At 53.3% G+C, this 12,741-nt stretch overlaps 1 protein-coding gene across 23 annotated transcripts in view; it reads right to left on the bottom strand.

Annotated features, from left to right (window-relative positions):
• Positions 1-12,741, bottom strand: part of B3GNTL1 (UDP-GlcNAc:betaGal beta-1,3-N-acetylglucosaminyltransferase like 1) — a 153,525-nt gene that overhangs the window by 89,876 nt on the left and 50,908 nt on the right. For 10 of the 23 annotated variants that reach the window (XM_070483908.1, XM_070483905.1, XM_070483907.1 and 7 more), the window contains exons 6-7: positions 5,921-5,977; positions 2,058-2,153 (exon numbers count right to left, since the gene is read on the bottom strand). The exons of 2 other annotated variants lie outside the window; for them this stretch is intronic. In XM_070483908.1, the coding sequence (XP_070340009.1) occupies positions 2,058-2,153; positions 5,921-5,977 (153 nt within the window). Of the gene's footprint in view, positions 1-2,057; positions 2,154-3,851; positions 4,349-5,920; positions 5,978-12,741 lie in introns of those variants that run through there. 11 more of the 23 variants (XM_070483916.1, XM_070483915.1, XM_014865063.3 and 8 more) reach the window with 2 other exon arrangements.

Below are 12,741 nucleotides of genomic sequence, written 5' to 3' on the forward strand. Positions count from 1 at the left end.
GGTGGAGCCCTCTCCCTCCTCCTGGCTGGGGAGGCCCCAGGTGTCTGCAGGCAGGAGGTCCCAGGAGGTGCTCACAGGCTGTCTGACCCCAGGACCGCACTTTCCCCTCCTCACTCCACGTGCATGGAGACGGCCTATCCCAGGCTGCTTACATCCAAATGCCAACAGAAAGAAGAAAAGCAACACACAAGGCTGCAACCAAAGCCGCCAGTGCCTTCTCGGCTCTGGATCACAGAAGTCTGATGGGGAAAATTGCCTGCTGCATCCTTCACAGGTTCGCAGCCTGGAGAAGAGAAGGCTCCATGTGCTGCGTGAACTCCACACATCCTGGCCGCAGGAGGGATGTTCTCCTCAACTGCGAAGGGACCAGATGCTCACAGAGACGACCCAGTCACTGGGTCTGTGAACCGTGCTGCACTCAGCTGGGCTGGCCACTTCCCAGGGTAGACGGGAAGGAGTCGGGCTGCCCGCAGCCCAGCGCCCCAGCCACAGAGCCACCTCTGCTCCATGGTAACTGTCCACATCTGTAGGCACCTCCAGGTGACTTCCTGGAGGTCCCGCCACCACCACCAGATCCTGTCGGCTCTAGGGCTCCACGTAACATGGGTGAGTGTGGAGCCAGCCAGACACACACGCATAGGCTACGGCCTTAGGAGCCTCTGGGAAACCAATAAGCTCCCCTCTTACCTACAAAAGGCCCTTGATGGAATGTTCGTCTTCTCCAATGTGAAAAGTAAATCCAAAAGTAAAATTGCTTTGTGTGTGAATCAGCACATTATGGAACAGAACCTAAACCAATGAAGCAGGTTTGACAACAGAAGCCAAATCCAGTGACTCCAGCATCCGGCAAGCTGATGGGGAAGGGTGAGTAACTCGGATTACCGAAAGGAGTTCGTGACCCGGCACCATGAAGAGGGGAGCGCCTGTCCTGGGCAGTGTTCAACTCTCAGGGCATTCTTCTGCATCACTTTTGTGTTCAGCGAACAGAACATCTGGTGCCATGATCACAAGCAACTCTAATTTTAGGAGCTAGTTATCATTACAAATCAGTCCATTTACCAAGACCAGTTTTCACAATTCAGAGTTTAGAAAAATGCATTTCATCGTATGTGAGGATCCCAGGAAATCCACAACGTGGACACCTCAGTACCAGATCCAGGCCTGGCACTCACGGGGCATCCCTTCCAGGCCAGGCATGGGGTGGCCACTCCCCTCTTCCCCCTGACCCACCCCCCCCACAGAGCACATTTCTCCAGCCCTGCTGCGTGTGGGGCGTCCTGGGAGTGGCTGGTCCGGCAGGACACAGAGTCTGGGGTGTCTGCATCAGCAGGGCAGCCAGGGCCCAGGCTGAGAGGCAGACTGAGCAGCCTGCCCACCACACAGCCGCCAGCTGTTCCAGGTCTGCCTGGGGTGACTGCTGTGGAGCATTATGTGGCTGCAGACAGGCTTCTTTTCAAAGGTAGACGAACAGAGGTTTGCTCAGCTGTTGTCCACTGACACCCTGTCAAAACGCCCCTCTGTGTTCAGCATCCCCAGATGTCCAGCAAAGGGGCCAATCGATGGCTCGAGGACTTGCGTCCCCGCAGCTGAGACCAGGAGCACCTCTTCCTGCCTCCCTCCCGGCCGCCCACCCCTCACAGGTGGTCTCTAGTCTGATTTCAGCTCACGCCTCTCTCCCAGCTCCTGACCACCTGCCGGCCAGCTCCACCCAGACCAACCCTCTTCCAGCACGGCCTGCCTCAGGGATGACCGCCCAGAAACTTGGGCCTTTCCTCAACACCTCCTCCCCAGGCCCAGCCCCGGGCCCATCTCCCTCCCTCCCACTCACCATCCTCGGCCTGTGTGCTGGGCTGCGTCTGCCCCGCGCCCCAGTCTCCAGCCAGACCCTCTGCTCCCACTCCTCCCCAGGCCAGGCTCCTCTGAAACGCTGACCCCTTTCTCAGCAGGTGTCCACTAGGACCCTGTACCCGGGAGGTGGGCAGAGAGCTGCTGGAGGCAAACACAAGATGTGCTTCCTCAGGTGGCCTGGGCCACCTTCCAGACGGGGCAGGACGTACCTGGGTGAGAAGCTGGTCGGACGCTAGCTGGTTGATCCAACGTGTGTATCGCTCGGTGGAGTTGGGGGGCTCCCTCCTCACCTGGCAGCCTATGATCTGCAAAAGAGCAACAGGACTCAACAAAAGGAGGTCACTGCTAGCCACGTGCACACACCTGTGCACACACCTCAGCTGGCGTAGGCTGGTGCGTCCAAGCGGGGAATCAGCTGAAATCTGGCATCCGGGTCAGGTTGGGGAAACTTCCTGGAGTAAAGGGGATGGGCATGGGCCTGGTGTGGGGCAGGCAGAGTCCAGGACACCGGACGCCTGCGCAGGGCAGGTGTCAGCAGCCACGCCAAGCTGCTCTGGCTGCGTGAAGAACTCACCAGACGCACTCCTCGATTCAATGCACTGGATTAAAATGACCAGATGCAGGTTCAAACGCCCAGTTACTTCCAGAGCGTTCTTGAGCTGTAACTGGAGTGGAGGTGAGCAGACGGCTGTGCAGCCTCTGGGCAGCAGGTCTAAAAGTCCCATCTCTCGAAAACATCCTCGATTCAGCCTCCCAAAGGCAAGAACCTCCCACCAAAAAGAAGTCTCAGCGCCAAGAGCCCACTGCCAGCTGCCTCAATGTGTCCAGGCTGCACGGCAGCCCCCCGCGCCAGCAGACAGGTGCCTACCAGCCGGACAGAATCCTCCTACACTGCCCTATAACTTACCTATTTCATTTTCTTGTCTTTTTGTTTGTTGTTGCTGAGGAAGATTCGCCCTGAGCTAACATCTGCTGCTGATCTTCCTCTCTTTGTATGTGAGCTGCTGCCACAGCATGGCCACTGACAGACGAGTGGTGCAGGGCTGCACCCAGGAACCGAACCTGGGCCACCAAAGCAGAGTGCGCTGAACCTACCACTAAGCCACCAGGGCCGGCCTGCCTATTTTCTTATACCTCCTTGCGGCCTTCAACCTGAGGCCTGGCCCTGCCTCCTCCTGGCTTTGGACACAATTCCCTCTCCACACACCCAACATCTACACCATGGACCTCCATAGCCCTGCCAGCTCCTCTAACAGAGCCTGGACTTCCAGGGGGCCCACCACCCATCCCACCAATGCCTTGGGGGCCTGCACTTTCTGCTGGAGCATCTCCCTGCAGCATGTTTGAGCGTCGTGCTCGGAGGGCGGGGTCCTGGCAGCCAGACAATCGGGGCAGGTCCCTGCTTGGCTGTCCAGGGTCCTGGTCCTCCGAGGCAGAGGATGGGCGGTCCCCTCAGGAGGAACCCTCTCCCTCCTTCTGGCCAGGGAGGCTATGGGTGTCCGCAGGCAGAGAGCCTGCTCCCTGGTGCAGCCCCGTGAGGGGCTCACAGGCCATCTGACCCCAGGACCACGCTTTCCCCACCTCACTGATCAACAAGGGAAATATAAGGGACATCTGAGGGGTCCACAAGGTGGACGTCACTGAACAAGGCTCCTTATGGAGAAATCGTCGCAAGTCACACCTCCATTTCTGGGTTTCTCGTCCTGCTCCAACACAGCCGCTCTCACACGTGGCGATTAACTCTCATTAGTGCAGCTGCACCAATGAAGAGTGTGAGGAGGTCTTGCCTGTATTTTCGCTGTTGGTTTTTTAAACTTTTTTTTTGAGAAAATGGTAGAGTTGCATGCAGTAGTAAGAAATAACACCGAGAGCCCACGTATCCTTCACACAGTCCCTCTAATGACAAGGTCCCAAAAACCAGCCACGCCACCTCTGCTGAGGCAGCGACACGGGCGTGCCCGCTGCCACAGGACCCCTCGTGGCACCTTCACAGCCACACTCACCCCCTTAGTGGCAACTACGCGCCTGTTTTCCCAATGCTGTAATTTTGTCTTTTCAAGAATGTTGTGTAGAGGCTGGCCCCGTGGCCAAGTGGTTAAGTTTGTGCGCTCCGCTGCAGGCAGCCCAGTGTTTCGTTGGTTCGAATCCTGGGCGCAGACATGGCACTGCTCATCAAACCAGGCTGAGGCAGTGTCCCACATGCCACAACTAGAAGGGCCCACAACGAAGAATACACAACTATGTACCGGGGTGCTTTGGGGAGAAAAAGGAAAAAAAATAAAATCTTTAAAAAAAAAAAAAGAATGTTGTGTCAATGGATCGCACAGGATGTACCCTTTTGGAATTGGCTCTTTTTCCATAATTCTCTTGAGATTTGTGCAGGCTGTTGTGTGTGACAATACTTTATTTCTTTTCAGGCTGAAAAATATCCCATAGTTCAGACAGACCCCATACAGACACCTGGGCTGACTCCAGTTTGGAGCTGAAACGCCATTTCTTTGTCAGGGCTGTCAGTTTCCAGCACCCCTGCTGTATCTGCTGTGACTCTGCATGAACACTCACATGCAGGTTCTCATGTGAATCTAAGTCTTCGTTCTCTGGGACGAATGTCCTGGAGAGTGACAGTTGCTTGTGTGCGGTTGCAGGTTAACTTTTTAGGAATCCACCAAGCTGTCTTCTGGGGCCACAAAGCCCCACACTCCCAGCAGTGGTGTGCGCAGCCCGGGCTGCCTGTACCCTCGCCCGCACCTGGCATCCTCGTGCTTTCATCCCAGCCTTCCTGCTGTGTGTGTGCTGACGTCTCGCCATGGTTTTCATGAGTCTCCTGAGGGCTCACCATATCGAGCCTCTTCCCGTGGGCGTGTCTGCTGTCTGTCCGTCTGTCCTCCCGGGAGAAACGTCTTTTCACGTCTATCTCCATTCTCTGGTTGGGATAAGATGCACCTGGCCACAGGTGTGTTTCACATCTCGCTGAATTCGTCTTGTGAACCTTTCCCGTCTCTCCTGAAAAAACACTGAAACAGTCGTAAACGGAGGCGGCTCTGGAACCAGTGCTCTGCCTGCAGGAGGTCCCCTCACACCTGATCTGACCAAGACACGTTTTTCTAACTGTCTACTGCATTGGATTGCGGAACAGAAAAGATTTTGAGGGAAGAAAGGTAAAACGTTGATCAAAAGCTGGGAGGCAGATTTCTGTTCCCAAACACAAGGATGAAGAGGCTTAACTTCCACAAATCAACAGCGGCCCCGCAGCCCATGACTCGTGCCATGAACAGCTACCTGGCGGTGGTAGACGGGCCACGTGCACACCAGCCATGCCGAGCACTTTGCCTCCAGCCACACAGCGAGAGTCAGCAGACGCGGCTCTTTCTGGAACACGAGCTGATTTACCCCACTTCTGCAGTGAGGGCCCGGCCCCTCCCCACCCTCCTCTTCGCGGACTTCTAGTGAAAGCTACAAGCATGCTGGGTGGCTCCCACGCCGGGAAGCAGGGGCAGGTGAGAGAGAACACAACACTGGAGCTTCTGAGGCAGGCTGCTGTTCGTGACTTCAGCCACCACGGGCACTGTCCACAAACGAGGGAGAAACAGGAGGATGTTTTTATCTGCCTTTAACACTGTTTTAAAAGAATGTTGGCCTGACCACAGGCTGGACAAAGGCAAACCACGCAGGGCCTTTTCTGTCACAGAGGCACAGAGTGCGGCCCAAGCTCTGCTGTGCAGGCCTCCCTGTTTCCAGGGCAGCTGACGGACTCCACGTGGGGAGGCCCCGCCACCCCCACGGCCCCACGTCCTCGCTGGTGATGGCACACGAGGGACACACACAATGTCCTACACCACACGAGACCTCAGATGCTCCAAAGCTGGGCCTCGCACAGTGCTTGTACACAGTCAGTGCTCAATAAACGCAGGCTGAATGAACCAAGGGCACGTGCCGGCACGGGGTTGGCCAATTTCTTCCCAAGAGAAGAAGCCGGTGGTTCCAGGCTCCGACCGGTATTTGCTGACTCCCTTGAAAGCATCTGTTGCCAACAGGTAGACAGAAGGACAGGTTCCTGCAGTGGGATCCTTACCCACGATCCTGAAACTCTGTCTGAAGTGAATGGGGGCTTCTCACACCGGCAGTCTGGCTGGAGAAAAGGTCAGAAAGCAGAAGAGAAGGTGTGCTGAGAACAGAAGGGAGGCTGGCCGCCACGGTGACTGTCACCTGCCCCACTACACCCTGGCCTGATCCTTGACCCATCGCAGGGGGTCTACCAAGAGACTACGTGACCCTTCTGAGGCGAGGCCATGGAAGGAGAGTCAGCCTCCAGCTAGTTCTCCCGGGACCTGTCCTTGGAACTGGCCGCCATGCTGTGGGGAAGCCCACGCAGCCATGTGGAGCAGCTCTAGCCACCACCAGGATCACCGCAGGTGTGCGAGCACATGCACCTCCAGGCGACCCGGACCTGCCTCTGGATGCCTAGCTGAGGGCCCGTAAGTGGTGCCCGCCACCAGGCATCCAGCCAAGGCCCCATGAGTGGAGCCTGCCTCCTGGGCCCTTTCTGAATTCCTGACCTACAAAGTCTGCACGTGACAAACGGGCTTTCACCACTAAATTTGGACGACGTATTACACAGCAGTGGTGACTGGAGCTGGAAGGAGGTATTTTATCAGCTATGTGGTTGGATGGTTGACAAACCCCAGAAGCCCAATTTCTCCCCTAGATCCACCAGGGTCAGGAGGATACACAGCACTGTCTGCTAGGGGCCTCCGTCCACAGTGGACTTATCATTAGTTCCTCTTCCCTCCTAAGGTCCCAATGTGGATGGTGAGGAGTGTGGCTCACCATTTCCTGTTGAGAAGCAAGAATCATCTCCCCCTTGGAACATGAGACGCCACCACCCCTGGCCTGATGCTGGGGCCTCCCACTGGAGCAAGTGCTGTTTGGTGCAACTGGAGAGTGTGCATCTGCGTGTCTGTGTGTGTGTGTGCATGAGTGTGTGCATATGCACATATGTGCGTATGCCTATGTGTGTATGTGCCGGCCTGTGGGGAGGAGCCTGGAGACGAGGGCAGCCAAGATATAGACCAGTGTGTCTAATGAGGTGAACTCCCCAGCTGAGCCCACAGGAAGCAACAGTGCCTCGAGCAGCAGACGGGGCTTCCCGCAGCCTGTCCACCTCAGCCCCTCACAAGCACACCGGCCAGTCCCCTCAGTGGCCAGTGTGGGAGGGGTCTGTTGACACAGCTGGCCTCTTCCGCCCTCTGCACATACAGCCAGAGATGCCTGGGCGAAAGCCAGGCTCTGCCCCAACTTATTCTCCCTCTCAGCACCAGTTCCTTCCTCTAAAGGGGGCTGAAAACACTGGCCTCGGGGCGGCTGCAAAGACTAAAGAGGGCAGTGTGCCAGCACCCTAGTGCAGCGGGCATGCACGCTCTCTCCATCCACTCCTCCAAAGTCAGCCTCTGCGCAGTTGACGGCGGATCCGAGAGCCACGGGCTGGCCAGAGCATAAGAATCTTCTCTTTTCATAATCACTTCTTCAGTCATCACAAAAAAACAGAAAGGAGCATGCCTTGTGTGATTTAATCAGGTTTTCACTTACTGATGAGCCCACAACCCCAGGTGTGAGCACAACACGGAGCATGTTCTCCACCCAGGTGCCTGGACCACTGTGGCCCCAGAGGCACCTGTGGCCCACAGCCTCGACCCTGCCCGCATGGGACCCCCTCACTGGCCACACATGCAGCTTCTGTCTTCATCCCGCCACCACCCCTCCACATAGAGGCTGACGGTGGCCCCAAGGAACTCAAATAGCTGCACGTCCATCATGCCCTCCCCCAGGCACCCCGCAGGGAGAAGAGCACACGGGGCCCAGCGGAGGTCTGAGCATCTGTGTGGCCAAAGCCCCCTGACCAGCGTCAGAGGAAACGGAAGCCTGGAAAGGCCACAGGGGAAACTGTGAAAACAGAAGCACGAGCTCCCGAAGAGAAGGCAGGGTGCAGCTTCAAGAGCCGCGTCCCCAGACCTCCCTCCCTGCCTTGCCTGCCACACGGCTTCTGCGTAGCCCGCAGAGGATGGCCGGTCGAGAAGTGCGGAGCCACAGAGGCCCTGCGGGCACAGGAACTGTTTCTGCTCTGTGTGAATCGACGAATGTCTAGGTTTGCAGCCCCGACAAACCAGCAGCAGAAAGACTATCGTGAGAAAAACCATGGAAATAACAGAGTTTAGAGTCCTCTCTTCACACCCACTGCTGGCTGCCGGCAGTGAGGCGTGCACAGGGACAAAGCCAAGGCGAGCGCCAGAGCCCGAGCGAGGGAGCACACAGCCCCTTCGGTGCTGAGTTGCAGTGACCCCTGGGGCGCGGGTCTGACGAGGCGAGAGCCCTGACGGGAGGGTACCCCCAGGAAGCGGAGGCAACAGCCGTTTGCGGCCTGAGGCGGCGAGAGAAGCAGACCCGCCACTGGAAGAGGCAGCGGTCTCATCCACCTTCAACGCAGGCCAGGCGGCGGCCATGGGACAGGCACCAGGGGAGAGCGCACGGCCGGAGGTCAGCACAACCTCCCACCCGCAACAACACAAGCTGGTACCTGGGAACCCAGAAGAATCAATGGGACACATACAAACATTGTGAAGTTTAGTGAGACAGCAGGATGCAAGGTTAACATGGGAATAACACCATTTGTGCACAGTCAGACGGAAGACGGAAGGAAGGGAAATAGACAACTCATGAGAGGAAACGTCTGGGCAAGAAACATGGGCACAGCTTACTGAGGAAGACACAAAACTGCACGAGGACAGACAACGAAAAGCAGAAGTCAGATCTGGCATGGAAGCAATTTCCCAGATAAGACTCGTTAGGAATATGTGGATCACCCACGAGTTACTTTACAAATCCAGCACACTCCCCAAAAGGACTTCGCTGTCAAGTCTTTTTTTGGATCTAGTTGATTATCTGGAAAAATACAGACAAATAATCAAAAACAGCCAAGAAAAGGGGCAAAAGCAGGAGAAGAGGCTGACTGGGTGTCCTCATCCTGGTGCTTTGTCACCTCCGCGGCCAGTTAGCACACTCAGTCCTGCCTGAGCGATGAGCAACAAGCAAAGCAAGGAAACTACTGTCTTCAGGCCCCAAACAGGCAGCCAAGATTGTGATCCCTGAGCTGGAAATGAGCAGTGCGAACCCCACAGGACCCCGCTGAGTGAGGACACGGAGGTGAGGGTGCAGGGGGACCATGGCTGTGAGCATCGGTCAGGCGTGGCAGCAGACAGCTGGGGGCTGTAGACACAGAGCACTGGGGCTTTACCAGGTGTCCTCGTGTGTTCACTAATTACCAATGTGCACGTGAGCAAGAGGAAATCAGCAAAGGGTGGGAAAGATGCACCAAAAAGAAGCAGGCAGAGCAGTTCCTCCGAGTGCGCTTGTACAAGTGTGAGAAGAGCTCATGGTCCTCCATTGGGAGGAAGACCTTATAACACATGGGGCATCAGGTGAAACCCTGAGGTGGGATCACCTTAGGAGCTGGGCCAAATGGGTCTTGGACTATCTGGATCTACTTAATAAAGCTTAAAATCAGCCTTGAAAAGATCTAACTTACTACAAGTAACCTAACTTCATGAGAATAAATATCCAATATTTTAAAAAAGAAAACAGCAAAATTCAGCACTGGATGTAAAATTTCCACGGTTTGACTGTCAATCAAAAGTTACTAGGTTTAAAGAAGCAGGAAAATACAACCTGTGACTAGGAAAAAAATAAGTCCCTACAAACAGACACAGAAGCAACAAAGACGATGCGAGAAGAGCAGCTCAGGACCCTCCGACAGCATCACAAACACATGCCACAGGCTCAAAAAGGCAGAGGAAAATGTGGGCACAGCAAGAGGGGCAGAAGACCCCAAAGGGCAGTTTTAGAGAAGAAAACTACAGCATCTGAATGAGAAACACTGACTGCTTCTCGGCAGATCAGACACAAGAAGCACACCAGTGGCCCTGAAGACAGGGCAACAGAATTCATCAAAGTGAAGCATTCAGAGAAAAGACACTGAGGGAAGAGAACACCAGTATCTGCGGTGGGAGCACGTGCTCCAGCACATGAGCTCTCATGTGGACAGGGGGCGACGCTGAGAAACACCTGGAGAGAGAACGGTCAAAACTTTCCAAATCGGATGCAGACAACAATACCACAGATGCCAGGACTTCAACAAGCTATGCAGAGGAAAGCTTTCAAAGTCCCGTGCTTGCACATCGTAATCAAACAGCTGAAAACCAGCATGAAAGAGAAAACCTGAAGCAGTCGGAGAGAAAGACCCCATACACACCAAAAACCAGCGTAAGGGTGACAGCGATTCTCGGCAGAAGCTGCCAACGCCAGATGAGAGAGACATCGTTAAAGAAAAAACTCCAAAAAGATAGTCTCTTCAATAAACGTTGTTGGGAAAACTGGACAGCCACATGCAAAAGAATAAAGGTAGACCACTATCTCACGCCACACACAAAAATAAACTCAAAATGGATCAAAGATTTGAAGATACATCCTGAAACTCCTGCAAGATAATATAGGTAGTACACTCTTTGACATCGAACTAAAAAGGATCTTTTCAAATACCACGGCCTCTCAGACAAGGGAAAAAAAAGAAAAAATTAACAAGTGGGAATTCATCAGACTAAAAAGCTTCTGGAAGGCAAAAGAAACTAGAATCAAAACAAAGAGACAACCCACCAATTGGGAGAAAATATTTGCAAATCATATATCCAACAAAGGGTTAATCTCCATACTATATAAGGAACTCACACAACTGAACAATAAGAAAGCAAACAACCTGATCAAAAAGTGGGCAGAGGAGATGAACAGACATTTTTCCAAAGAAGGTATACAGATGGCCAATAAACACATGAAAAGACGTTTAACATCACTAATCATCAGGGAAATGCAAACCAAAACTACACTAAGATACCACTTTATGCCTGCTAAAATGGCCATAATCACCAAGACCAAAAATAACAAATGCTGGAGAGGGTGTGGAGAGAAGGGAACCCTCACACATCGCTGGTGGGAATGCAAACTGGTATAGCCACTATGGAAAACAGTATGGAGATTCCTCAAAAAACTAAAAATAGAAATACCTTATGACCCAGCTATCCCACTACTGGGTATCTATCCAAAGAACTTGAAATCAACAATCCAAAGTAACATATGCACCCCTATGTTTGCGGCAGCACTATTCACAATAGCCAAGACATGGAAGTAACCCAAGTGCCCATCAACTGATGACTGGATAAAGAGGACGTGGTATGTATATACAATGGAATACTACACAGCCATAAAAAAGACAAATTCATCCCATTTGCAATAACATGGAAGGACCTGGAGGGAATTATGCTAAGCAAAATAAGCCAGTCTGAGAAAGACAAACACCAGATAATTTCACTCATATGTGGACTATAAACAAATACTTGGACAAAGAAAACAGTTCAGTGGTTACCAGGGGAAGGGGGGTGGTGGGGGCACAGGGGGTGAAGGAGAGCACCTATGAGGTGACAGTCAAGAAATGATGTACAACTGAAATCTCACATTGATGTAAACTATTATGAACTCAATAAAAGAAAAAAAAGAAAAACAAAAAACTCCAACCCAGAGTTCTTTACCGGCAACTGTATCTTTCAACAATTAAGACAAAAGAGACCTTTGCAGAAAACAAACACCAAAATAAGTCATCACAACAAGACTGACATTACAGAGAAGATGAAAGGAAGATCTTTGGGCAGAAGGAACCGCCTGGATGTCCAGTGAAGAACGCAAGTGGACACGTCCAGGCAGAAGACAGGCCCCCACACAGCTACCCACGGGACAGCTCCATGCAGGCCTACAGCAGACAGGCCCCCACGTGGCTGTCTATGGGAAGACCCCGTGTGCACCTACAGCAGACAGGCCCCCACACCGCTGTCCATGGGACGGCTCCGTGCAGGCCTACAGGAGCTGCAGAACACAGGCGACGGGAGGCAGTAACCGAAGCAGGGTTTGCAACCTCACCTCCCTACTGCAGGACAAACTGGGGCACCCTGAAAACCGCAGGCCAGCCACCAAATAGAACAGAACAGAGGCAGAGCTAACAAATCAAAAGCAGAGACGGACTGGAACTGTAAAACAAAACTAAACCAAAGGTAGCGGGAGAAGAACCAGGGAGAAGGCGGCGGCAGTTCAACCCGACGCAGAGACAGCACGCGAGGCGCAGGAAGAAGAGGGACAGGTCGACAAACGGAGAGGAAAGTACACCACTGCCTATCCTGTGGGGTCAGCGGAGCAGCGAGGAGTAGGCCGGCGCCACGTGAGGGGGCACTGTTCCTGGGCCGCGAGGAGAGGCCACTGGGGTGGCGAGGCTCCAACATGGCCAGAATGAGCATCCATTTGCAAGACCCTGTTGAGACACCGGGTTTTTTAACTTCGCCAACCTCAGCAGTTAGTGGAAATGAGAACTCTGGGCACAGGCCCAGACCAGGACACAACCAAGCAGGGAGGCTATGAAACGAGCTCGGGAACCCAGGGCCACGAAGACCCGCGGGCAGCCAGGCCCCAACCCAGCATCCCCACGGGGTCTCCAGAAGGTTCTTTTCACCAGCTCTTTCAGAACTGTGGCCTGAAGATGAAAACAAAGGGAAAAAAAGAAACGGAAGGCATATAATTTTATCAATTAACTATACTTAAAGAGTTTCATATTATACTTTGTAATTTATATTTACAAATAGTTTAGAGACCACTAAAATATAAAATATAAATAAAAGTTATATTTCACTAAGAACTTCTATTTGTCTTATAGATCCAATCCTTAAAATGCTTAAAGTGGATACATTTAGGAACGGAAGCAATTTTTTAATATTTTAGATTAAGTGTTTTCCTTATTTCATACCCCCA

The sequence above is a fragment of the Equus asinus genome, chromosome 13 (genome assembly GCF_041296235.1).
Source record: "Equus asinus isolate D_3611 breed Donkey chromosome 13, EquAss-T2T_v2, whole genome shotgun sequence".
NCBI classification, from domain to species: Eukaryota; Metazoa; Chordata; class Mammalia; order Perissodactyla; family Equidae; genus Equus; species Equus asinus.